This window comes from Anopheles arabiensis, chromosome 3 (assembly GCF_016920715.1).
Source record: "Anopheles arabiensis isolate DONGOLA chromosome 3, AaraD3, whole genome shotgun sequence".
NCBI classification, from domain to species: Eukaryota; Metazoa; Arthropoda; class Insecta; order Diptera; family Culicidae; genus Anopheles; species Anopheles arabiensis.
This window is the reverse complement of record NC_053518.1, coordinates 92,126,998-92,150,457: the sequence shown is the minus strand read 5'-3', so window position 1 is coordinate 92,150,457 and position 23,460 is coordinate 92,126,998. Positions and strand designations below refer to the sequence as shown.

Genomic DNA, 23,460 nt, shown 5'->3' with positions numbered 1-23,460 from the left:
CACTAGGTGAATCTTCAGAATCAGATTTACGAAGCATGCTGTAAATGATGCTCTAAAATGTTCCACTGCATGTGAACTGTAATTACGTCTCCCGAAGTTTTTGAGAAACATCTCCGTATTAATTTCTTCATTCCTGAAGCTCCAAACGTTTTCCATACACTGTGTTTGTCATTTTTTGCCTTCCAAAAGTACATCAACCGTGCTAAACGTATCGAAACCGTTCTGCACAGGTGATAACGAAGGTGTTCCTTTACCAAGCGCGGCTCTGAAACCGAAAACTTTGCTCCTGCTCCTGCTCTCTCTCTCTCCGTTCTCTCTCTTTTTGTAACCCCGGTGACTGCCGTAATTAGAAAAGTTTCGCCGCTCTTTTACTTACTTCGGGTGCACTTAACGAAGGTGTACCGCACACATGTACCGCGGCTGGTGGTCGTGGTCATGTGTAGTCAACCTGACACCCCGTGGTATAAGTTTACCCGCCACACATGCTCGCTCGGTTCGGTTTCGGTTGAGGAAGGATCCCGATACGCTCGGTTTCAATTACCGGAAGCAACGTTTCGATTGGCCCGGAACCACTTTTGCTCGGGGATGCGAGGTTCGGTGTGCGCCACAGCGGTGTGTTTTTGTGCTGGCATGCGACACCCATCCGTGAAATATGCCGTGGCCTTTCCCGGTTGCGGTGGTTAGCACATTGGCAGCGGAACAGACCGAATTGTCCGGGTGAAGTTAAGACGTGTTGTAACCGTGTACTCACTGTGCATTGGGTAGGTGGAGGTGAACTCTGGGAGGATGAAGGAAAAGTTACAGAAGAAAGCTTTCAATGCGAAGCACAAAGTTTGTACTAATTCCGTGACAGTTGGAATTTGTCTTTGTAGTTATGGATGTTCATGTTTTCTTTACTCGTTTGTCTTTCATATCGGATTTCAACAACAAACAAAATAATTATTCTTAGTTATAGGGTTATTATTATAATCATTTCAATATCTTTCCTACAAAAAAGCGATTCTTAATTGGCTTTATCTTGTTCATTCTTCACTTCGTGTTTGATGATTCTATGTAATTATGCCATGTTGCTAAGTTCATTCCATTTTTTCTTATTATATCTTCATTCCGTTACTTCCCAAGCATCTTGCAGCAACAAACACCTACTAAATACCTCTCATAAATGCACTTACACGATCGGACAGGCGTACTAAATCGCTCCAGCATAAATTCACTTAAGCCACACAGCTTGGAGCGAACTATGCCGGGCGCATTTAATCTACTCGACCCCGGAGTACACGGCAAGCTAATCGAAAGTTTCTCCGCCAAGATTGGTTCGTGGTTTCGCCAGCCACTCAGTTCCAGGAAACGCAAGCGTCAACGACATGGTGCCCTGCCAAACTCTACCCTAACCTGCAACATTACACCGAACATTCTAACAGTTGTTCTTTTCTCACTTCCGCTCGGGATGCTCCCAAAGCTGGAATCTTTTCCATCATGCATCACTGCGGCACTGGAACACACCACTCCCCTGAACGATGCCCGGGGTGGATCCGCTTGCGTGGTTCAAGTTCGGTTGCTCTAGGGTGCAACTAATTATATCATGCCTGACACACACATACACACACGTAGTGTGCATGAAGAAGAGCATGTTGCTTCATCACCGTAAGTGGACCCATCAATTACATAATCTCGCTTGCGCCGGTGGTGCTGTGTGCGGTGGTTGCGGTCGACAGCACACACTCCTCGGTCTCAAGTTGCAACGTTTGTCCTTTCGGATTAGCGTTTAGCTCGAGATAATTGAGTCAAAGTGTGAATATTTTATGGCACTTCCACCGCCCTGGGTGCTGACAATTTTGGGGCGGAAAGGTAGAGAATGAGAGGATGGGCGAAAAGTTTTTTGTCGGATTACAACACTAAAAACTTCCTCCTAGATGAGAGGAGGTTTCGAGGTTAGGATTGCATTCGTAAGCACTTTTTCGGTGGCAGGAAAATTTGCTGTGGTACTGTTTTGTAGGTTAGTAATGAAATGGTATAAATCCTAGAAAAGATGGCTTATTTGGTACATAATTGTGTGCATTTTTTATATTTTTTATGTATTTTTTATGTTACGTTCTTTTGGGTAGCGTTATTTGATACATTTAAATATGGGATAATTAATTGTGTTTCTGATGCGTTTAGCTTAAATATATCATTACTTTCATTTTGCTATATAATTCCATCAGTATCTAAGAGCAATTGGTTCATTTTGGTATCTATTGCTGTTATGGTTGTTATGATCTCGTAAGCGATATCCCAACAAATGAAACCCTACACAAACAAACATCGCAGAACCATTTGTTAAACTTCTCAAACAATGTTGCCATCTTCAGTTCCCCCCTAAAGGCGTAACATGTGTATTTGCAAGCAACACAAAACAGCAACACAAAAGCTAATGTAATTTATGCATCGCTATCAAAACTAGCACCACCCGCCAACACGGTTAGGTTAAAAAGCACCACCCACCTCGAAACCATCTCAAGATGTGTACAATAACATCGGAAATCAAATTACAAGCTATCGGAGAGCCGGAGCCTTCCAGAGCGGCGCGTATATCTTGCGTACGCGGTACGGTTCGTTGCCTGCGGTCATTTTGCTTTCGAGATACGAGCAACACGAGAGTAGTTCTCGGTTGTTGCGGCTCGGCGCAGACAAAGGGAGGGAGGGTTTTTGAAAAACAATCTGTAAAACAGTAGTAAAAGCTTGCGGCGAGTTTTCGCAACAAGTGCTGTCTGGCATGTTTACTCAACCGGCTTCCGAACCAACCGTAAGCAGGGGTTACAGACGAGTGTGTTCGCCTGTCCTGTTGCCTTCCTTCTGCTGTTCCATCCCCACGCTTTCAGAGCTTAAATCCTTCCCAAGAATCAATATCTTGACGAAGGGAGCTTCTTGTCAAGATGTTTGGTTTTGCTTCTGGTCTCGAGCTGGTTACCTCTTGCCCCTCCTCTCTTGGTTGTAGCTGTCATACCCATTGGGGAACGCATGTTTTCGACCCCCGGGACGCATCGATCCGTATCCACAAGAGCAACTCCACAATGCGTTACACGCTTCATAAGAACCGTCCTGTACTACCCGTCGGGTCGCCACCGGACCTGGTCAATCTGTTCTGAGTTATGTTTCGGTGCTGTTCGAGCAAGACCTTTAGCTCCTCTGCTTCGCCCCGTTCATCTCCTTCAGCATCAACTCGAGACGTCACTCACACACCCGTTCTCTTTATCGCACTTGCAGACGACTTGCGGCATCGGAGAGCAGCCGGCATACATCCGTTTTTTTCTTCCCTATTGCTGCTGATTCACCCCTTGCTGAACCGAACACAATGGAGCAATCGGCCAACAGCAAGGTACATCTGGAGAAGGCACAGAACTTTATGCGCCAGTACCGGGATCCGGAGTCGCGCGAGCTGAAGAAGCTGTCCGCCAACCAGTTCATGGACGTCTGGAGTCATTACGATCGCGATGGTGAGTGTACGGCGTGTCGCACCCTCCCTCAGGGGGAGAGTTGGCACGCCTTTTGCACGAAAATAACAACTCATAAACTTTTCTTTCGGAAGTGAAACAGATCTCAAGATAGCTTTAGGTACTGCCGGGGGCGATTTTTCTTTTTGTTATGGGGCGTGTTTCGCCCAAGGAATCGAGGCGCCTGCATATTTGCTTACACGGCATATTTTTTTATTGGTACTTCCGCTTTGTGCGTGGTTTTCGTCCTCCGGTGCCTGTCGATTTCAATTGAACCCAATGTATCATTTCAAAACTGTTTTGCTAACACCCAGAGCACACCCAGCGTCTTCAAGGTCTCGCGGCTGGAGGTGGAAACCCACGGGAAGGGTATTTATTTTATGATTCTTTCTTTGCGTCTACATTCTTCGCACGGTATAACTTTTTAAGATTTCGATGCCACATTTGGCATTTAGAAGGTATGCTTTTTTACCACCGCGCACCGATCTCTCATTTTAGTGCTGGAGCAGATTTGTTGGCATTGGAAATATGGGAAGCAAATGGAGGCGCAAAAACAAACGCAAAGCAATGGCCTGTCACTTTGGCAGGGAGCAAAGGCAAAACAGCACACCAACAGTCCTCACGATAGCCCGCTAGGCATCTTGGCTTTTTTTATTTTTTGCGCCTGACTTTTATTGTGCCGGTACCTTCGACGGACGATCTTCCAAGAATTTTTATATCTCATGCCCGGTGTTTTGGTGTTGTTTTTTTTTTTTTGCCAACTTCTCCCTCTCCACACAAAAGTCGAAATGGCTATCGCAATAAAGCTCTCTAGCCCACCTTAATATTGGTGGCGGTGTGTTTGTTGTCTGCCGCGCTGTGGCAGAAGTTTTATTGCGAACCTTGGGATGGTAGAGCTTTGGGGCTGTGGTGAAACTTTTGGCGCCGCCGTGCCTTCCGAACTGCATATCTAATCAAATTTATTGGTCCGATTTCTGTCCGATGTGTGTGTGTGTGTTTTCCGGCCTTTTTTTATTAAAGCCCCTTCCGGTCGGTTTAGAATGTGTGTTCAGTTCATTTTTGGGGAGGCAAGAAAGTTTTATCGTCCGCCCAGTGTGCTAAATGAAGCGTCGCTCAATGATGGAACTTTTTTATAGATCTCTACCTCATTGTTGTCGTTGATGATGTTTGTTTACACATGATGTTTTCTTCCCTGTTTTGCGCTTTGAGGGGGGAACATATTGCCACTGATATGTCTAATTCCAATCAGCCGCGTAAACAACCGATCTGTAGCTAGCTCGGGTGGCATTTTGGTGCAGACAGCAATGGGCGTCCGCCAACCGCTTTTCATGATGTTGATGATTTATAAATTAATTAAAACTCGCTGTTCATTAGAACTCCCAAACCCTCCCCCACATCTCTTTCCAACTCCCACATTGAGCTAAAAGCCAGGAAGCCGCATCGCTCAAAGGTTGCTGTAATTAACAATTCAGCAAGCAGCACAGTCAAAACAGCAAAGCCTGAAACCAAAGCTTCATTAAAGTCTCGTAAACGAGCATCGATACGAGCGCATTCACAAGCACACACACACACACAATACAGACAAACGATGATAAAAGTACGTAATGCCGTCGTTGAGTCCTTTTTCTGTGGAACCGTAAAATGATTACTGCTTGTAAGCGTGTGTAAGCGGTACACCGGCGGTATTTATACCGTATCGTAGAGTTTTGTGCGAGTCGCAACAGTTTGTCACGTAACTGGTTTGGTTTCGAATGATCGTATTATTGAACCCGAAAAACTTTGTTAATGATGGCACATCGTGTACGGTACGTGCTAATTAGGGAAGGGCGAACGTTGCCTGTCGACTTAAATTTTAAGCCGGATCGCATTGCAGAGTTGATAGCAAACAGCTGGACATTATTGACATTAATCCTTGTTGCTTCAGGTTCCCGTGTATACAGTTATAACGCCCTTTTTTGTGTGCTTTTATTTATATCAGTAAAAGCTAAAATGCTTTCCAATGAAGAAATATTGGAAGTACAAGATAAAGTTTTCTACATCTCCTTGTGGAAAGTATGTTCAAGGAAAGCTGCTGTTAAGATAAAAATTTAATATTCTTTCAACATATTGCTATCATTTTCTACGACGGCTTAGCTTAATCCACTTGAGAAAAATCCCTCACTGTAGTACTACTGGCCCTTGTGCTGCCGTTCCACGGTCGGATAAATAAACACTTGTGTGTTTTTGCAATACATTTCAATTACCGTCTATATTGCAATCTTTATCTTCCTCTTCCCCTCGGTCTCGCGCTACGCAGGGAACGGCTACATCGAAGGATCCGAGCTGGACGGATTTCTCAAGGAGTTCGTCTCGAGCGCCAACGCAACCGACATCAGCCCGGAGGTAAGTTCCGCCAACTTATTTTCACCGACCGGTGCACTTTCTTTCGATCATGAAACGTTGCCTTCCATTTCTCGTAGATCTCTTCTCGTTGTCCAAAACTGTGAGCGCGTTCGTTTGTATGTGAAAGAATGAGAGTGTGTATATGTGTGTGTGTGTCTGTGAAACTATGCTGTGGGTGTTGTGTGTGTGTGTGTGTTTGTTCTGAAAGAGTTTCCCCATCGGCATCACGCTGGTTGGTTGCCGTGAATCAATCCTGTGCTCTGGTGTCGTCCCTTCCAGCCCACCAACCATCCGAGCTCCGTCACCACCAGTCGTATACAATATCTCAAGTCCATTGAGTAACTCACTGATGTGGTTTTGTTTTCTTGTTCCTTTTTTTTCTTTCTCCTGTTTTCCGTTTCGGTTCTCGGTTCATTATTCCGTTTCCGCGTGTTGTTACCATTTTGTTTACTTTTGGGTTTCTTCAGCAAAAAGTGGTTAGTATGTAGTCAATGCCTTTAGTTAGAGTGTGTGTGTGTATACGTGTGAGACTGATTTGTGGTAGAGCTTGGGACAAAATAGCTGCATTCCACTAACAAACAAACTTACAAATTCCTACGTCCTGACAGCATAGTAACGTCAACCTCCTGTACTGCGGAAAAACGAAACATTTGTGAAAATTTTGATTTTGAGATCTTTTGCACTGTTTTCCAATACTTCCAAACAACAAAATGTACAAAAGGTGTGAAATATACAGCTAGATTTACCTAGATTTACCCACCTTTATTTAGGACGAGGTTGAGAAAGGTCACTCAATTCCCCTGCCATTGACACCTTTAATAATAGAAACCTTTCGAGCAGCTGCGAGTACGATCTAGATTAGACTGTGAATCGTCTTGAAAAAGTTTTGCAAAGATTTCGAAATTAATATCCTAGCCTTTCTCAACAAAACATACCATTGTTCACGACCTCCAAAGCAAACGAGTCCAATTTTCACAACTCAATTCTCAAGATTGATGGCTTGACACCGTTGAACCGTTTTCCGCTTTCCAAAACAATGTCAAACTTAAACGAGCTGAACAAAGGGATCAGGATGGATGGCTGCAGCACCCTCCCTCTCCCTTCCACCCTACTAGACTGTTAATAGTTTCACATTCTCGATAAATTCCCTCCACCTCCCTCCCCGCCCACAATCATCGCTTGATTGCTTTCAGACAATAGCAAATGGTGGACGAAATTCGTTCGTTCTGGTAGCGATTTTTATGATTAAATTTTTACCGACACTTTGCGGCAAGGAAAATAGAAAAGAAAGCAACAGCGAAAGCAATCGCTTTAGAAATGTTGCCCTCACACAGACCAACGACCAACCTGCTGCGCACCTGCCATGCACGTCCGCGCTTGTCCACGTGCCTTGTCCACGTGCGCTTCCAATGTCGGTGTGTCCAGCGTCGCAATTGATTCCGGTGGTTCCCTTTCCCTTTTTGCCTGCGTCCTTCATAATTTCGTGCACCATCGATTCCGTGCTTTTCCCACCCGCTTTCCACCCGCGCACACAGTGCGCTTTTAATAACGTCGCGTTTTTTGGCGGTTGTCTAGATTAATTTTTCATCACTCAGCGGTGAAAGCTCTTGCCTTTGAGACGATTTGTTGGGGCGATTTTAAATAGGAGTAGAAAACCATTTTCCCCGCTGTTAAAATGAAAACTTCTTACGAAAAACGTGGACACTAAAAACGATCATGCGCTTGCTGTTGTACGTGGGCTTTTTTTTTTGGAAGGGGCAATATAAATAATTTTGTCCAATCCTCCCTCTGCCCCATTTCTATTCTGTTAGCCCCAACGAGGTATCGTCAAGTCAGGTGGAGATGATTGAAATTTCACTCAGCACGCAATTTGATAGAGGGGTTTTTTTTTGCTTGTTTGGTTTTGGTGCTGCGCCCACGATAAAACATAAATTTCACGCAATAACGAGCGAAGCTGCCGATATTGAATGAAAGGGTCCGTAATTTTCCACTCAGCTTTTGGGACATATCAACCCCACTTTTTAGAAGAAGAAGTGCTTAGACGCGCAGCTGCTTCTCTACAGTGCTGAAATACACTTTTTAAGGCAAATGTAGATATCTTTTTCGCTCGGTTCTCGTGCAGCCGGAATGCGCTCAACTGATTTATAGGTTGACCGTTACGAGCCGAGGCCACACATTGACCGAGCTTTAAATCATTTGCTCCACATCGCTCATGAATATTTGCCCTGCCAGTGTGGTGAGGCCCACGTTTTATCACGTGCGCCGTTCGGGCGTTGGTAATAAATGTTAAAATTTGTCGCTTTAATTGAGATTTAGTGCTTTTTTGTTGGGTTTTTTTTTTGCTAGATTTATGATACATTTAAACACATTATTTTTGTTTCTTTTTTCGTCTCATTAGCATTTTCAGTGCTTTTTTTATAACACATGGAATGACTTTCCCCGATGCTGCTGATAAGATGTTTATTATTTATTATTTAGCTTCACCAACTTCTGCCATGTAATTACAAATCACATCACTCTTGCTGGTCCAGCGAAGCACTCTCACAACCCTCCCCCCTCAGCACTGTGTTTTATATGGTCACACTGTTCTCCTGGGCAAACAGTTTTTCCCGCGGCAGAAAGCTCACCCGCATCTCCTGCATCTCCAAATTATTTGCACTGAATGGGATTGGATCAATTTTAGGATCGTTTTGTTTTGTGTCCTTTCTTTGGGAAAAAAAAAACTCATTCTAAACGTTAGCTAACAGATGACTAACCATCATGATACTAGATCTACTAGCGAGAATGTAGCGCATTGCTTCGGTGTGACATATGCTTCCGTTATTTTTTTTTTAGCTGCGTAATAGCGTTTGGTTTGACAATCGTATTGAAATGTGTCCGTTTTCATTCCCGGTGCATCATCCGATCCGGCAACGACAACAGTCCCTTACCGACGAGATGCTGGTAGAGCTGAAGTCATGCTTCATGGAAGCGTACGACGATAATCAGGACGGCAAGATTGACATCAGAGAGGTGAGTAGCGTACTCGGGCATTCAGCAATCGATAAATTTGCATCCTTTAGGTATAGCATCGCCAATGAAAGGCTCAAATTGGACCGAGTAATTTGAATGATCCTAAGATATCGTTCGCAGACAGGGATTTTCAGACAGAACATCTCTTGTTTGTTGAATTTCAAAGATTTCACTTCACTGATTTCACATTTGTATTCACTCTCTGAGCGATCTGGACCTAACACTAGAGATGACGAACAGCGAAGAACTATGTCCAAATCTTAAACATGTCTGTCTAGACACAGGTATATGTTGTTTGTTGAATTTCAGAGAAGAGACAGTAGAGTAACTTCAAAAAGTCAATGCATGTCATTAAAATGATTATGGACGACATCTTGAAGAGGTTTGTCCAATCCCAAACCTGTCCAAGAACTAACGAGCACAACCTCCTTGCACAAATGTTTAGTGTCTTCTAGATATTGTGATCCTTCTCTGTTCTTAGATATCCAACTTCACAGCTATGAAAGACTATAGACTATGAACAGCTAAAACCCCTCTAACATGACTCCAATTCTGTTGTGTAAAATTGAAGACGCAGCTGAAAACATTGAGTTGAATATTTTGAAACCTTTCGCATTGAAATTCATTCCATTGCAAACTCCTTCAGACTCGCTTGATCTTTCCCATCGCTAAACTGCAACGCAATCACAGCTCGCAGCGCGCTAGCCCTTAAGCCCAAACGCTTTCTACAAAAACTGCATCCACTTGGGCCCCGGACCGCGTTTTCGCGTTAAAATATTCGTCCACTCAGCACAATTTCCATGCGGATCAAAGCCCCATCGCGCGCCGTGGACGAAATCCTCATTTGGCAAATTGCCCATAAGCACCAGAGCCCCCCCCCCCCGGCTCCGACACACTGGTGTTGCTGGACCGCAGTTCGGTCCGCTCCTTGCCAAACCCTAACGCCAACTCTATAGTCGCCCACTTGGTATGCAGCGCACGTTTCGCGACGATAGTTGGCAAAAATTGTGTGAGCATCATGCTGCGCCTTCAACTGCTTCGCTTTGCGCTTTCCACCATTCCACCGGCACCGAAATGTATTCAAAATCATTTTACCATAAATCCATCCTTTGCAGGTTTTTTGGCTACCTCGCCGCCTCGTAACGCGCCGTCGGAAAGTGTCGGAATGGAAAGAAAAGTAGGGCTGATTCGGGTTGATTTTGTGTGCCTGCATGAGTGTGCTGTCCCGGGATAGGGGAAAATGCGAAAAGCATGACCAGACTCGTTCCACTGGTATAGCCTGAGTCTATTTATAGCTACGAGCATAGGCAGATTCCTTCGCATTTGCCTTTTCTTGCCGAGTTTTCCATTGTCCGATAGGCAGGATGTTTCGAGCGCCCCTTGCTTTGGCAGTCGCCGATCACTTTTGAGCGAAATACTGGGCAAATGGTCAAAAGATATCAGGAACTTCTTCAGAGTCTGTTGACAAATCAAACACATATTTCAAATCATTCTAATTTTCATGCAATGAACTGTTGCAGACAGAAATATCAAATCAAGAGGATTGAGCTGAAATTGTGATTAAGTGTGAAGTTAGAGTTCTAAATGTTTTTCATTTGATGTACTATCTCGTGAGTATCTTTCCTGTTTGTCCGACATATCAAACAAAGTAACACAAAAAATGTTCTCATGTCCTCATGTCATGTCCTCATGACATGTTCAAATGTCCTTCTGGTTTTGCTGAATTTCCCACCATTCATCATACGCACTTTTATTCTGCGAAAATTCATGCTTGCTTCGGAAAGCCATCAAAAGCATCACAAATTGTACCATAGCAGAGCAAAAAACACCCATTTCTATGCCATTACCGCGCAACAATGAGGAAAGCATTTGGATATTCTTTTTCTCCATTTCCATGAGTTTTGCTCCTTCCTATCTTCCGTTCTTGGATTATTGTTTCTTGGAACTGGTTTCTTAAGGCTTGTATGGTGTCCACTTACAAGCAGCCAAGGGATATCTCTGACACCCTGCGAAGCATGATTCCATTTGCTCATTGTGTTTGGAGCGAATCGAGCGGAATAACCATTGAATTGATCGTTATGAAACTAATTGTAGCATAATTATCATCACTCGGCACAGGAATTAGTGCGCTGAAATGAAGTCAACGCGGAGCAATATAACCAGAAAGACAATTCAGTGGCAAGTTTTTGCCAACTAGCGGCAGAGAGAGGGAAGAGAGTGATGATACCATCTGCTGCCGCGAACGGATCACGGACGGGGAATTGAATTTTAAACGATTCGCTCACCACCATCCTTTGCCATAGCCATGACACAGCTCCACGGAAATCGCACTGTGCGGGGTGTGCGATAAAAGTTAATCGTTTTATTTTCCCCGATATCATCAAGCGTGATAATTTTATGATGCAATATATTATCAGCATTTAGTCATTCAGAGTGTGTGTGCGTGTGTGTGTCTTCTTCCGGTCCGTTTTCGTTGCAGCTTGCCCAGCTGCTCCCGATGGAGGAGAACTTTTTGCTGCTCTTTCGGTTCGATAATCCGCTAGAATCGAGCGTTGAGTTTATGAAGGTAAGCAACCGGGAAGGCAGGAGACAAGGGAAGTTGAGATGGGATGAGTGTGATATAAAAACACTGTACGCCGCCGATGAAGGCATGTGCATGGGCGAAAAGGTAATTAAAATTGCATTAATTGATTCGATTTCATGTTTCACGTTCATGACAGATCTGGCGCGAGTATGACTCCGACAACAGCGGTTACATCGAAGCGGATGAACTGAAGGTGAGTAGCGGATTGACGGCTATTGTTGCAGAGAAAATAATGGAAAACAATTTGTTGAACTTCTGTGTGAAATTTGGATGAAAATGGTGCTTCTTGGAATGGATTATAGGCTGCAATTACACGTTTAAAGACAAATTTTGTGTTAAAGATAGTCTACATTTAGGCGTTTCAGTTCGAACTTCATTAAAGGGCTGCATACATTTAGGCGAAATTTTGAACTTAATTTACAAAGGGACCAAACGACGAACCGTCAAATTATTCATCCCGTAATAGAACGTAAATTGTAAATCAAACGCCTCGATCTAAACCTTTTCCATTAATTTTCCCTGACCGTAACCTTCGCTCTTTCGGTAAGGCTCATGGGCTCGTGGTGGGTTTTCGCTCCGGTAAATCACGGTGCCCTGAGATAATGGCCCACCCAAGATACGATCGCGCGACACAATAATAAACAATTTAATTTTGCATCCATCCACAACCTCTGGCATTCGGCACGCGTCAAAGCCGCCCGCGATCCGTCCCAGCCTACCGGATCGGCCGGACGATGATGAAAGGATGGGATGGGAATTTCGCGGGTTAATTCAGCTAATAAAGTAGCGTTTTAACGCCCTTTCGGAAATTCCGCTTCGGTTCGGCTGTTGTGGGCCTATTGTACGCGTACTGCTTCGTGAAAGCTTCGGTTTTGGGGGCGGAGGTTGGCCAAACTTTGACAGCCGTGACAAATAGCTAGAAACATAATTTGCTCCCCGTGCCATAAAGGCTTTGCTCGTGCTCGTGCCAGTGCTTGTCTCGCGTAAGGACATTTAAAGTGGCTCTCAGCATCGTCTTAATTAGCTTCCACCGCAACCAAGAGCATCGTCCGCCCGTTGCATCTCTCTGTAACATCGTCACCCACAGTGGAAGCAGACGAACAACGCTAAACAAAAAAAAAACCCGCGCCACATCAATCAGCATAATCTCTTTACCAATACGGTACTGCGGTACCAAGCTCTCACCACTGGCTTTCACCTCTTTTATTTTCTCTATCCCTTCCCTTCCTCGCGATTGCAGAACTTCCTGCGGGATTTGCTGAAGGAGGCGAAAAAGATAAACGACGTGTCGGAGGACAAATTGATCGAGTACACCGATACAATGGTAAGTCCCCAAACGGGGAGTTGGGGTTTGGGGTGGTGGACGGGGGTTCCGTCCTGTGGTACCGTTTGTGCAGTTAAACGGTTTGACATCATTGACGAGTGTTAACGGTTCACTTTTATTTTCCATTTTCTCCGCAGCTCCGAGTGTTCGATGCAAACAAAGATGGAAGACTGCAGCTGTCGGAGATGGCAAAGTGAGTGAGTGAGTGGGTGAAAGTTTGGCCAATTTTCTCTGCATTTATCTAGCGCAATGATAGCATTTCTATTTTGCGCGGTTTCTTTTCGTACAGTTGTGTGGAGCTTTTGAGAAGCAGGGTGTACACGTGATACCTGTAATGCAGCGTTTAGACGTATACGAGATGTTGTTTGAATATGGATTCAAATCATTTATGTTTTCGATTAGGTTGCATTTATGTTATTGGACCTTAAAATTTCTGTAGTCATTTTTTCGTAACTCGAACTCGACGTCTAAACGCTTCCACAGAAGATGAAAAGTATCCCTGCTGTAAGGGTACACTTGCGTACCTTTTCCCCTATTAATTATTTCCTTTTCATTGGTCAAAATCTTTCCAAACTGGTTGGTGCGAAAAGAATTTCCAAAAAGGATCTTGAGCGATGTACAAAGACACAAAAAATCACCGCCCCAAACCACCCTAAAACATTCCTTTTCGTAATTGAAAGCAAAACTTTTACCAGGGCCAGTTGTTTTTTTTTACATATTTTCACACCCTTTCTAAAAGAATTCACATCCTTTGTGTGGCAAGGGGGGACACGAGCGCCCAAGAAGCTTATTATTTATCGCTTAAATACACACTTGTGATCGGCTTTGTTCAGGAAAGTTGGCCAAACGAACAAAACCCCGATTCAAATTCATCGCTCTAAACAAAAGCCGCCCGTGCTTGGTTATAAATTTACGCATATAAAATAGACACATTTTTGGCTTTGAACTTGCTTCAAAAGAATAACAACCAAGTACAAGTTGTGGCACGTGCTTCGGTCGTCGCCTCCGCGCGCAAAGTTCCAAGCGCTCGACACGATTTTCGTGGAAAAGTTTGCGTCCGTTTCGCGTGAAGTTTGATTCGTTGTTGTTTTAATTAAACTTTCCACTTTCCGCTTTGTTGCGTTTTCGCGCTCGTTTCAGACTGCTTCCAGTGAAAGAAAACTTCCTGTGCCGGCAGGTGTTCAAGGTAGGTGTCAATAAGCTAATTTCGCATGTACCATTTTTTAGTGTACGGATCAGAAGTTGGGGAGATCTCCAAACGACCTAAATCGATTGTTGTTCGGGTAAACGATTCCACCAGATATTTGGTGGAATTTGGCTCGTCTGTTATGGGTTTAAAAATAAATGTACATTCAAGGGATTAAATGTTCACGTCCAAAGAACCAAAGAGTCCCTTAGAGCTTCTGTTATGATTACCCTCCAGGAAACCCATGTTTATCTACACCAGCAACTAGATCCAAAGCATCAAAACCATTAGCATTTAGTGACCTAATTAGGGCGTAACGATCCTTCTGCCTGCTAATTGCGATAAAAGTAATCCCGATTTACACAAAACCGCACCAAAAAACTCCTGCCTCGCACCAAACTAGGAAGAGAATCACGTAGATGTAAAAATCGGACCCTTCGGCAATAACAATAGCAACATTTACCCGCGATAATCCAAACTCTACCCACAGTTAGCTCATACCATCCACCCACTCGGGAATGCCAACCTCAATTCAGCTCCCTTTTCCCGTGAGATTTACGTGAGTTATGTTATCAATTCAGCTACATCGATGCTTGATTGTGTGCCGTTAAAAGTAATTGAGTGCATTAGTTCCTCGCAAAACCGCAACTTCCACCATATTAATGCCACTAGTCCGTGAGTTTTTTTTTTGTTGTTGCTCGCCTTTCTAAATGATGATTTATGCTGCGTGCACTGATTTATGCCTGCGAAGGGCATGGATGGTTGTGTGCGTTGGGAAGCAAAGCTGAAACTTTAAATGCCTGACTCGATCCATTCAGTCAGTCATTGTGTCAGGCAGTCAGTCAGAACTCATTCCTGTCATTTTAGACCTTTTCAAAAAGAACAAGGAATGAAAATCAGGCCAACTGTGTGCAGTAGTGGTTGAAAGAAAAAGTTACGCCTTTGGAAGGGATTGTACAGGGCGGATGGCGACGGGACATTCTGGTTTGTTTGACCGTATCCTTCGTTGGTTCCGTTTCGCTACAGACTGTATCGTTTTCTCCAAGTCGTGGCAGTGCCACGAGGATACATATTACGCTAATTCTGAAGAAACTGTCTTCATGTCCGTACACGCCCGAGGCCGGCAAAAGTATGCTCCGTTCAGGTGCCGATGGTTAGTTAACCCTTAAATGATCAGTAACTGACCCAATACCTGGAATATTTTTAAAAACATTAAGCGAAGAGTTATTGGAAGTCCAAGCGCTTTGAAAGCACACGAAGGGTTTATCTGCAAACTGTCCCTAACAACAAACTACCCTGACAAAAATGTTCGTCCCAAAACTTGCCCTACCAAAACTTTACCCACAGTTTCGCTGGTCCAACTTTCTTCGACCGTTTGAAATTTCTTCAAAATTGTTCACCAACACGTGCTGGTTGGCAATATTCCGGCGCAATTTTTCGCAACAACAACTAAAGCAACCTTTTCGACAAGGGCGCACCGAGCTGATCGGAGCTGATCCGTAAACTGCACCGCAAAACTACACCCCTGAACATCCTTCTTTCCATTCCAAAAACTGCTTCAAAGAGCGGCGCCTTCTTCTAGCAAAGTACGAACGACCGAAACAATTTTACACTCCCCCCCATCTTCCATCCCGACGAAGGAGGAAAATTGTTCGGTGAAAAACTTCTCCAAGCTCCCTGTTCGTCACCATTAACTTTTGGGCCCGACCTGGGATGGCTGGGTGAAGATAGTGGTTGTCTGGTGAGGGCTCAAAAACCCACCATAACGAAAGCCAACACTAAAGGTTTGGCAGTGGGATTTTGTGGGTTTTTGCTGTCTGTGAGCGAGAGACATTCCCTGCGTTGCTGTACAGGGTAAGGGGTTTGGGTGTACATTGAAATGGAAATTAATCTACTGAATGTTTTGAATCTGCACCAAAGAAAAGAGTGGAGCAATAGTTTGTGTAGCGGAGGAAATAAAACGGCAAAAGCATCAGTCGTAATCGGCTTTTCGAATGTTTCTCAGATTTATCCCTTTTCGTCTTACCGTCTCTCTGTCTTTGTGTATGTGTGTGTTTTGCTGATTCAAATACTGTCTCTCTTGGTTGTAACTTTCCCTAATCTCACTGTTGTTTATCCACCAAATGCAACCGCTTTTCACTTGCTCACTGAAAAATTATGCCACTGCATCCTTTTTGTTCTTATTTTTTCCTCTTTTAGTGTTTTCTTTTTCGAATTTTCGTTTTATTTTATCATCTTTCTTATTGTATACTTTTTTTCGTTAGTGTTTAGAATTTTAATTATTTAGTTTTCTTCTTCACTCTTCATATTAGACAGTTTGTTCTTGTTCTTTGTTTTATTGTTCTTTTGTTACTTTTTTTTGTTCATTATTTCTTTTCTAAATATTGCATAAACGCTTTTGTTCCTTTTATTCGCTCTCTTTTTTTATACATATCCTTCTTGCCCAGTTTCATCTCACGCGCTAAGCAACAAATAATAATATCACTCCTCTCTTCTCTTTTTTAAATCTCTCTGTCCCTGCACAACTTGTTTGTATGCTGCAAAACTGACCGTGTAATAACCGTAAAATGCTTCAACAAATAAAATGTTAAAACAAAACAATAACTAAATCCAACTAAAAATACCACCAACTCGCTATACAAATCGCCAAACACCCGCAACACGTAAAAACCACATCAACACCGACTCCTTCCGTGTGGGTGGAAATGTGTCACTTTGTACTGCGTAAAAAAACAAAAAACAAACAAACAAACAACAAAACTTTCAAATACTCTAATAAAAATCAACACCTTTCAACACGGGGTGGTTTGTTTTGCAAACTCCGCCAACATTGCAACACCAAAAACGAACCGTCGAAAACGTCAACCAACGAAAACAACATCCAAACAACATACCCAAATCAAATCCAACTTCCCTTTTCCATCTCCTCCTTCGCCCCGGTACAAGCGAATTCTCTAGGAAGGGAAAATAGACGAAGAAGTGAGTACCATCAGCCTCTTGCTCGCGATGACAGCAAATGCAATGCAACTAGAGGCTTTACGATTTGTGCTGCTCTACCTCTCTACTTCTTTACTCTTTCTCAGTTTCTCGTTAGCATTTCGGTTCGTTTGTTTACTGGTTGTGAGTGTGTGTGTGTTCTGTATCTTAGCAGTAACGAGTTGTTTGTGGTTTTTCTTACCCCAAATTGCCAAAATACAGCTATGCGATTGTTCGATTGTTTCACTGTGTTTTGCTGTGTTTGATACTGTACCGGGGGGAGCGGGTTTCTCGCTTTCGCGTCGCGATCGGTAGCCGGAAAAAGGCAATGAAAAATCATTCATATTGTTTCAGCGTTTGTATGGTACCACAAAAAAGGATCCTTTTTTTCATACTTTTTGAAGGCTGTTTGTGAATTGTTTCGGTGAATTGCACCATTTTCATTCGCGTTTTTTTTTCTTCCGTTTTTCCACTGAAAATTGCATTGATATTTTAACGCTCATGCTCACGTGAACGTTTCCCATATGTTCGTTTGTTCATATGTTGACTCTTTTTTACGCTGCAGCGTCCCATTTTTTGTAGTAGCTTTTGTGCTTTTAGTCTTTCTTTTTTTGCTACCGAATAGGAATTTCATGCTCATCTCGCTGAAAAACAGAGGACAGGAATGAAAATTGGTGAAAATGGAATCAATTGTGAATGCCACAGTGGGTAATGACAACCGCGTTTGCGGTGCGGTTACCGGCTTAGCACAGGTGCTATAAAGGAACACGTTTTTTGGAACATTTTTGTGCTTTTTGTGGGAGAGATTTTTCTTTTGGTATTTTTCCCCTTGTTCATAACCTGCATTTGTGGCAGGGTGCAGGTGTGACCATAAATAAATTCGACATTCGTTTGCCATTTAATTACGATTTTATGAGTTGAGTTGCTGTGATAGCAGAACGGAGGGGACAATAAATCGAGTGGTCTGTGTTTCTGTTTTTTTGGAACACTACTGTCCTGCTACCCTTTATTCGCGCACACACGTACACTGCAGAACATGTAGACTGTCAGAGTTCGTACCGGACGTAATTAAACAAAAAGTACAGTCGGTTAAATTAACCCTTAAACATTAAGCATGAAAGTTAATTTGCATGAATAGTTCACTTAGACTTCCTTAAAGTTGCATGCTAGAGATTGAAATAGTTCCTCGCCCTATCAATTATTCTCACACTTTAGTAGGTTATTTCCCATATAAATTATCACTTTGCACAATCAATATCCAGCGCCTAAAGTTATGCAAAATACATAGCGTTGTTAGCTTATTAAAGAGATGTTAGCCTAAAACTACTTTAGCCTTCATTTTGAATGGTTCTAAATGGTAAATATTTTGCATAACCTTCATGTGACATCCTTTCTTATATGAACATGGTTACATCATACAAACAATCGTATTTCATTCCATTCCTTTACGAATTGAATCCCCTTTAGGTCAAACACCAATATGCTGATGCAACTTGTAGCAATAGCACACCACTCCCTTAAGACAAATAACAATCCGTACTGCAGCATACCACACGCATCTATATGTCGTACCTTTGTCACAAACAATCTTTTAATAACACTCCTCCAGCATGCGACACGGGCCGGACATCTTTCCGGTACACCAATGCGGTGGTGTCCGTTGCGCTGTCATTCTCACTACCTGAGCATGTAACACACGTGCGCCCCAACAACCCCATACTCTCATAAAACACAGATTATGTGTCGGTGTGTCCCTATTCCCCGTACGAACGATGTGTGTTGTCTGCAAGCGAGTTGATAAGAAGCGAAAGGTGTTACATCGTTTCTTGGCCACTTTCCATCCCATCGCAATCGATCACGCATCACCTGACTTGCTCCTCTGTGAGCTTCATTTGGCAGACCGACAGGCATGCACGTGCCAGATAGCTTAAATCAATACGCTCACAAGAGCAGCTCGCTTTCGTAACTCTGCCAAACGGATCGGATGAAAATGGAATAAATGGTCCAAAAATCACTCGAAAGGCTTATGTTTAAACTGGAGTTTGTTAGCCACGCTACGTAAGGTTTGATTTTCATTGCAAGAGCCATGCTGATAAGCATCCAAAGGGCCATACTGGATACAAATTTGCTCACTTTATCGCACAGAAAACAAGATTGCTGTGTGGAGTAAAATTTCGCGAACTCACTTACGCCAACTAAACTTTACTGGTAGTACCATCATCACAAATAACCCTCCTTGTTAAGCCCCGGCAAGAAGCTTTTGTCCATTCAATGCTGTCTCGTTGGAGCATCATCAGCAGTGCTGCACCGAGCCGCAGTAGCGTCCACAACACATGCCAGCCGGCGTCCGACTCACATAAGCAGCTCATATCTCTGATCTCTCGTTAGAATGCCCCCGAAACGATTATTATGCACTGAACCATACGTTCGTAAGACGGCGTAAGAAACCCGGCCGTGGTTTGGCTTGTGAAGAGAGCGCCATCCCGCAACAAAATAGTGGGATGGTAGCGAGAAAAAATAAAGCAAAGGAAACGCTGTATGGCATTGTTTCTTTCGAGCGAATGTGTGCCATTCAAGGACGCCTAGAAGAGGACGCCTTCCAGGAAATGCCAATGTAATGATGAGAGTGCATAAAAAAACCGCTCCACCGTGCGTCCATCGGGGACGGAACTTCAGCAATCGGCTCGGTATCACCATTAAGATGATTATTTTACTGTCCTCACACGAAAGTACGCTTCCTGCAGTTGGCCTGAAGCCCAGCGTGCCCAACGAGACGGAAAGCTAAGCCAGGCTCGCCCATTGTGCGAGTTTTCTTGCGAACCTTACTTCATCGTTATGAATTCTTTGTAGTCGAGCGATCTAGCGCAGTGACGTACGAATGCCGTCCATGCTTTTGATTGGTTCATATTTTTCCACATAAAAAATGGTCCCAAGAGAGCCCTTCACATGTTACTTAGAAGTTTTTTTAGTTGGGATCTTTCTATGAATTTTACCTTTTTGATGTAAAATATGCTTCAAATACGTCTATGTTTAGGATTCGAGCCGTTATTCCAATGAAAATAAGCATAACTTTTAATGATAATTGCGTAGTTTAAGGCGTCTTATGTGTTTTGCACTTCGTGCGCCTAAATGTATGCAATAAGTCTTTCGTTTTCATGATATTTTCCTTTTCGTAACCTAAAACCAGTGTTCATTTATCATGTTATCATACAACTTCTCCTCATTACATTGCATAAACTCATTATTAACAAATTATTATGAAAATGTATCAGTATTTCTACGTCTCTGCTGTCAATTCTTTACCTCAACTTCGTAGTTAATTACAGTATTTATATGGATTTATCTGGAGTTTATTATACATTGCCGCTGGTAATTGATGTTTACAGGTAGCCACTCTTCGTAACATCTGTACTTTCATGCATCCGATGTCGGATATATCATTTATATATTTGTTTGTTAAAGTTTACCATATCATAATGAAACCATACATTTACCAAGTAGCTTTGGCTGATCGTTTGTTTGATGAAATACTATTACTACTGGCGTTTGTTTCTTACTTTAAAGAACATACTATAGCATCGTTGATGAACTGTACATGTTTTGCAGTAGAGTTGTGTTTGTTACATTATGGCTGGTTTGTTTCAGGTTTACGCAAATGTTGAAAGACAAAAACAATGCAGCTCTTATGTGGACTGTTTGCCATGCTTTTTCCCATTTTCTGCGAAGCAATGTGACGAAGAGCGTTTACTTATTAGTGCTGGTGTTTTTCTTTTTTTTACATTATAATAAACCTGACAGGGTGCGGCTAAGCTAACGAAAGAAGACATCGAAAAAGTGTTTTCACTCTACGACAGAGTAAGAAACGAGCATTGGATCATTTGTAATATGTTATCATTAATGCGAATCTTTTCTATTTTTACTTTTCCATCAAACAGGACAATAATGGATCGATCGAGAACGAAGAGCTGCGCGGTTTCCTGAAGGATCTGCTCGAGCTAGTAAAGAAGGTTCGTCGCTTATGGCACCTTGCCCGCATATTTTCTCACCTATCTTTCCCATTGCTTACGCCCGCCCCAAACCAAAAAAGGACTACGACGCCCAGGATCTGATCGAGTTCGAGGAAACGATCCTGCGCGGCGTCGGCTACGACAAGGATGGCAAAATTTCGCGCAAAGAGCTGACGATGATTCTGCTGGCGCTCGCCAAACTGCCGCCGGACGATGACCAGTAATTAATGGCGTCGGCGGTCTGCATCGAGACTACTAGTAGCAGCCAGCCCTGTAGTAGTAGTGGTAGCAGCAGCCAGGACCCGATCACCAAGGACCTCTTTCCGCCCATCGCGAGCGTGCAGGACGGCATCCGGGATCTGTATCGTAAGTTTCGGCGAAAGATTCACAAAAAAGAGTAGCGCGGGCAGCACCGGGAGGGAAAGGCTGCACCGAGAACCTTGCACCGTACTAGCAGCAAACAAAGCACCACAAATGGGCAGGGCAGCTATAGGGCAGCTTTCTTAGTGTGAGCGTGTTGTTCTTTCTTTTTTGCGTAGTGCTTTCGTAAACCAACTAGCAAACGATGCATCATCTCCCTCATTCGTCCACCGCATCCCGATTGAGAGCGGGAACAGAGGGGCCGTAGTGAGAGTTATTAAAATTAAAAAAAAACACCAGAAAACAATTTAACACACACAAACACACACACAAAAGGAAAGGAAGTTGATGAACAGAAAATGATTAATAGAACGGTTAAAAGCAGCCAGCGGGCTATGCGACACTTAAACAACGCCGTCTCAAACGAAAGACTCGTACAATTAGGAAAGCTTATGAAGAAGCGGCACGGTAACACGGTGCGTGGAAGGACATGTTAACGTGTACTCACTCCGTCTTGGGGGGAAGAAGAGCGAAACAGTCTGCGATCGGAACATTATACACACAGAGATTTAACAAGCATATCTACATTCGCAAAAGCGCAAACTCTACCGCAACATCCACTTATCTTCCTCGTCCTTCTTATCGATCTATTTGAAACATATTATCTAGCTGTGTACTGAAACTGTTTAACGCCGTTTGTGCACCTCTCCTCTCTTATTATGGTCGTGTTTAATGCGCTTTTCTTGTGAAGCTTGCAGTTTATTAGCCTCAGAGAATCTGCTCAAAACAAGGATAACTAAATTGGTAGAGAAAACGAAGGATTTAAGATGTGATTAAGTTGAACGAAACAAAACCAACTCTCACATATACGTACAAAGAGCTAATGTTAGAAAGAAGAGGAGAACAATAGCAACATCTCTCAGGCATAGGTCACAAGTTGTTGAAACAACTCCTTCAGCCACTGTACGTAATGGCTTTCGAGTGATAGAATTCGCTGAATGGCCTAAAACAGGATACGGAGGGTTCGTGGTACAACAAAACATGAGAAACGAAATTTGCTCAGTACTTGGAGCCGAACCGACTTTTAACAAAAAACCCTTTAACCATGCCGTGCCAAAAAGCGGTTCCCAAATTCGATCCAGACCAAACGAAATGGAACAAAAATAGCCAGAAAGGATGTAAAACACGTGCCGGTTGGATGCGCGCGCTTATCGATTGTTTGTGCGCAAACCGCGCCTGTGACGAATGTTATGAAGTACGGAAAACTAGCATGATAGTTAGGAGAAGCTTATAAAAACTGGCTGCAAGGCCGGTTGACCGTTTGTTGATGTATTTGATGTGTGATGTGTCTATTGGATGAAGAAAATTGTACCCCCATGTTATGCCTTCCAGTGGAAAATTTCAAAAACGCTCCGGGTTGGTTTCCCTTCAATGTTTTGTATTTCCCCTTTCCCCGCCACTCACGACCGCCTAGCTAGAGCGAAACAGCATGTGCATGACGTTATCAATGTGCCGGCTTGTAAACCCCTTGTTACTTGTTCCCTTGTTGATGTGGAGAAAGATGTTGTTGATTCCGCTGTCCTGTCTACTAACTATAATACTAAAATGAAGCAAAACCAAGAATGGAAGAGTTGTTAATGTTGGACAAGTGAGAAGCGTACGAACGAAACGGTGCAGCAGAAAGGTTTTTATCCTACTTAAACCCAAAAAAACATGAATATTAACGCTAAATCTTTCACTATCTATATCTAAATGTTTCCTTAAAAAAACAAAACAAAAATCGAACCCTTATCGATGTACCTACCCAAGACATCGTCTAACAACTTTAATGCTACTCACATTCTTCACGCTGCTGCTGATCGTTATCGTTATCTTATAAAACGTTGGGCGGGAATAGGAAAGTTTATGAAAAATCCAATTCTCCTTCCATCCCCCGTATGTCCCCTGTTCAATCCATACCAGTTGTTTCTACTGTTGTTGTGAGCATTGATTGGAACTGGAATTTGCTTTGCTTGGTAACAACAAAAGTTAACCAATCCCAGGAGAAGGTTGTAATATCCGGCCATAGCTTACAGACAAAAAAAGCATTCAGTAGAAGAACGAGAAAAGACTAATAAGAATCCTTTAATTGGCTTCAGTTTTTTCACACAAACACA

General features: G+C 43.2%; 1 protein-coding gene across 6 annotated transcripts in view; it reads left to right on the top strand.

Annotated features, from left to right (window-relative positions):
• Positions 1–23,217, top strand: part of LOC120899716 (calbindin-32) — a 53,905-nt gene extending 30,688 nt beyond the window's left edge. For 3 of the 6 annotated variants that reach the window (XM_040305862.1, XM_040305861.1, XM_040305860.1), the window contains 13 exons: positions 3,247–3,476; positions 5,770–5,855; positions 6,323–6,331; positions 8,778–8,867; positions 11,347–11,433; positions 11,588–11,644; positions 12,692–12,775; positions 12,913–12,968; positions 13,916–13,961; positions 16,920–16,940; positions 20,736–20,792; positions 20,873–20,944; positions 21,025–23,217. In XM_040305862.1, the coding sequence (XP_040161796.1) occupies positions 3,335–3,476; positions 5,770–5,855; positions 6,323–6,331; positions 8,778–8,867; positions 11,347–11,433; positions 11,588–11,644; positions 12,692–12,775; positions 12,913–12,968; positions 13,916–13,961; positions 16,920–16,940; positions 20,736–20,792; positions 20,873–20,944; positions 21,025–21,168 (951 nt within the window). In that variant the 5' untranslated portion in view covers positions 3,247–3,334 and the 3' untranslated portion in view covers positions 21,169–23,217. The remainder of the gene's footprint in view (positions 1–3,246; positions 3,477–5,769; positions 5,856–6,322; positions 6,332–8,777; positions 8,868–11,346; positions 11,434–11,587; positions 11,645–12,691; positions 12,776–12,912; positions 12,969–13,915; positions 13,962–16,919; positions 16,941–20,735; positions 20,793–20,872; positions 20,945–21,024) is intronic. The other 3 variants (XM_040305864.1, XM_040305863.1, XM_040305865.1) reach the window with 3 other exon arrangements.
• Positions 23,218–23,460: the final 243 nt, after the last annotated feature.